This window comes from Echinops telfairi, unplaced genomic scaffold, assembly GCF_000313985.2.
Source record: "Echinops telfairi isolate 266 unplaced genomic scaffold, ASM31398v2 ScPeMD7_7421;HRSCAF=8459, whole genome shotgun sequence".
Lineage (NCBI taxonomy): Eukaryota > Metazoa > Chordata > Mammalia > Afrosoricida > Tenrecidae > Echinops > Echinops telfairi.
This window is the reverse complement of record NW_022111321.1, coordinates 17,585,548-17,589,082: the sequence shown is the minus strand read 5'-3', so window position 1 is coordinate 17,589,082 and position 3,535 is coordinate 17,585,548. Positions and strand designations below refer to the sequence as shown.

The 3,535-nt window shown below is 35.9% G+C and overlaps 1 protein-coding gene across 1 annotated transcript in view; it reads left to right on the top strand.

Annotated features, from left to right (window-relative positions):
- Nucleotides 1–3,535, top strand: part of POGLUT3 (protein O-glucosyltransferase 3) — a 32,242-nt gene that overhangs the window by 21,090 nt on the left and 7,617 nt on the right. Inside the window, exon 4 of the mRNA XM_030887688.2 lies at nt 2,073–2,267. Within this exon, the coding sequence (XP_030743548.1) occupies nt 2,073–2,267 (195 nt within the window). The remainder of the gene's footprint in view (nt 1–2,072; nt 2,268–3,535) is intronic.

The window sequence follows — 3,535 nt, the reverse complement described above, 5'->3', positions numbered from 1 at the left end:
GACTTTTTTAAGGTATGCATTTAATCCTCCTGTATGGATCTGAGAAGGAGCCTGGGTGGAGCAATGTTTGTTGTTGTTGATATTTTGAAAAAAGCAAAACCCCACTGCCATCGAGTTGATTCAGACTCACAGAGGCCTACCCAAGGTGCCTGAGGCTGTAAATCTTTATGGGAGCAGACAGCCTCATCTTTCTCCTTCTGCACGGACGGGGGATTTAAACTGCCGACCTTGCAACTGAACCAGTGACATTGCCACCAGGGCTCCTTGTAGTGGTTAAAAGTAGGCTAAAAGTCTATGATCCAGAGTGGGTACAAAATTATGCCCCCACAAGCAGTAATTCCATAATCTACCCAACACTTAGTATTGTCAGACTTTTATATTTTACCAATCTGATACATCTATAATGGTATCTCACTGTGATTTTAATTTCTATTTTGCAGATTGTTAGTGAGGCTAAGAAACATCTAATAGGATCATTAGCCATTCAAATGTTTTCTTGTTGTTAATTGCCTGCTTATATTTCTTACCATTTCCCTTTTGATTAAAGTGCTTGCTTGGCTGCTCACCAAAAGGTTAGTGGTTTGTACCCCCAGCAGCTCCACAGGAAAAAGCTGTGGCAGTCTGCTTCAGTAAAGACTTAGTCTTGGAAGCCCTATGGGACAGTTCTCGTCAGTTCTATTGGGTTGCTGTGAGCAGCATCAGCATCAACTTGATGGCAGTGGTTGGTTTTAAGTACCTTCAGAACAATCGCCTCCTATGTCATGAAACCAAGAGAACTAGATGGCATGCCGCTACCCGTATTGAATATTTTCACTGAAGATTCTACAGAAGAATCCTGATCAAAAGGAGAGAAATGCAGAACAATTTCAAATCCTCATGGACTCCAGACTTCTAGAGAGAGGAAGGCTGAGTAAACTCCTGAAATTATTACCCTGATATTATGTTTAAACCTTAAACCAAAAATATCAGAAGTCTTAAAACCAAACAATAGCTTAGTTTAAGTGGCTTGAGTATTATGCTCATTTAATAACAAATAACCTGGGATCAAATTAATCACAGCAATTGGAAAGGTTAGATAAGAGCCTTAGGGAGCGATGAGTTGATGTTACTGCAGGAGGAACAGTTCAAAGGAGGAAAAGTAAGGTTGATTGCACAACATCACTAATGCCCCAGTGGCCTTGAGTGGTACAGTACTTGCAGGACTGCTGATTTGGTGTGCGTTTTGCTGTATATATTCTTAACAGCAAAATAATTTTTTTTAATTAGAAAATTACCAAATCGTGACGCTATCCCGTTCATTTCAGTATGATACAATGGAAACAATGTGGGATTCAGACACAGAAATAGATTTCCATGACTTTCTCTGAATGCCAGTTTTCTCATTAATAAAAAAGGATCATCAGACATTACATTATTATAGTTGAATGAAATTTAATATGTATGAAAAGTGCTTCTGAGTTGTAAATCCAAGGATTATGCATTCATATGTGAACTGAGTTGCTAACACCTTGCTAATCCTTAAATTTCTCCAGACTTTTTTTTCCCCAACGGTCTTATGGGCACATAATTTACATATCATGCAATTGAATAATTCGATTGTTCAATTATATTGAGAGTTCTCCAGACGTGGTCTCCTCAATTCTAAAACTGTCCAATGGAGATTTATAATGCCTTTGTGTTCCCTGGGTTGGATACAAGGAGCAAATGAGATAATGTACAAAGGGAAGTATAAATTGTTACCAGTATTCACCTTTAACAAATATAGAAATTTTGAAAATGGTCTTTCTATCTGACTATAGAAATTGGAATTCTCCATTACAGACATAGTTCAAGTTCCTAAAATATTTTCTAATATTATTTGCCATCTTGCTTAAATACATTGTTTTCTTAAAACTGGCTTGTTAAAGACTTAATGATTTTAATGTAAGAAAAAGTAAGTTACAAAATATACAGTTTTTCAAACCGGAGTTGGGAAATTGATAATAATGCTGTATTTGGCGTTACAGTGTTGACCAGGTGGAGGAGTGAAGCAGATGACTTTGTTAACAGTTTTGTTTATTTTGCTCATTTAGTACAAATACCAAGTGAATGTGGATGGCACTGTGGCTGCGTACAGATTCCCTTATCTCATGCTGGGGGACAGCCTGGTCCTGAAGCAGGACTCGCCGTATTATGAGCATTTCTACATGGCACTAACACCTTGGAAACATTATGTGCCAATTAAAAGAAACCTTAGTGATTTATTAGAGAAAGTTAAATGGGCCAAGGTATGTTTTTTCAGTTTGAGTTTCTTAAAGCAGTGACCAATTCACTAATATTATTTGCATGAACTCTAACTGCAAATTTTAATTTGACATAATTTAATCAAATGAAATGTTATTTTTCTGACATTTTTATTTTCTTGAAATATCCAGAGGATCAACTTGAGGATCATTTTATAAACCCCTAGCAACATTGCTAAAGGTTTGATAACACCTGAAGTTTAGTGTTCTATATCTGTTATAGATAAGGAATCTTTCATTTTCTGGTTGAATTTCCAAAAATATTTTCTAAAATTATTTGCCATCTTGACGTCAAATACATTGTATTCTAAAAATTGACTTGGTAAAGCCTGTTGATTTTATTGCCAGATAAAATAAGTTACAAAATATACTGTACAACTTTTAAACACTACAATTGGGAATTGGAAAACAATTCTTCTTGATTGATCACTGTTCATTCTTATGTATATAAACAAGAGTATATCAAATCTAAATGATAGATTTTGAAAAACCATAATGGTTGAGGGAATGAGTTTACAGGTATGAGAGTTCAGCACCATAGCCTTGGGGACCATCCAGGTGGAGTGGCATAAAACATTCCACAAAGATAAGGTTCTACATCCGGCTTTGGTAGCACCAGCTGGGTCTTAAAAGCTTGTGAGCTTCCATCCAAGCCCGTCCATATTGGTCTCGTCCTGCCTGGAGCAAAGAAGAGTGAAGAAAATTTTTAAAAATATATTATTTTTTTAAATGCAGAGAAACAGTTAGTTCAAAGGACTAATGTACCACAAAAAACCCCAGCCTCCATGACCTTGAGACCAGAAAATCAATTAGGTTAAGGGGTTTTATGCACCAGAAAATATTTTGTATAGTTATAGCATTCTTTCTTTTCCTTCATTAGAAAAAAGTACAAGTTTTTAATGAATATTGTGCTATATACAATATCACAAGAATCAAGTTTCCCATAAAAGATTAATTCTTTCTTTAATAGTAAAAGTATATGGTAATGAAAACACAAAAATTTCCTCTTTCCCTAGAAGGTTTTATTTGGTTTCTACATTTCTCAGAAGCAATATTTGATTATGGAAATAACTGTGTGCCTGAAGAGAATCATTTTTGTGGCCTTTATAAACAGAGCTTTATGAGAGTCAGAGTTGTCTGCAAATGGCTCTCCCCAGAGGCAGCATGGTAAAAGAGAGTCTTTTCCAAAAGTATATCAGGAATGCTGACTATTCCTAGGACTGAAGCCTTGGGGCACTAAGGACTAGATTTCT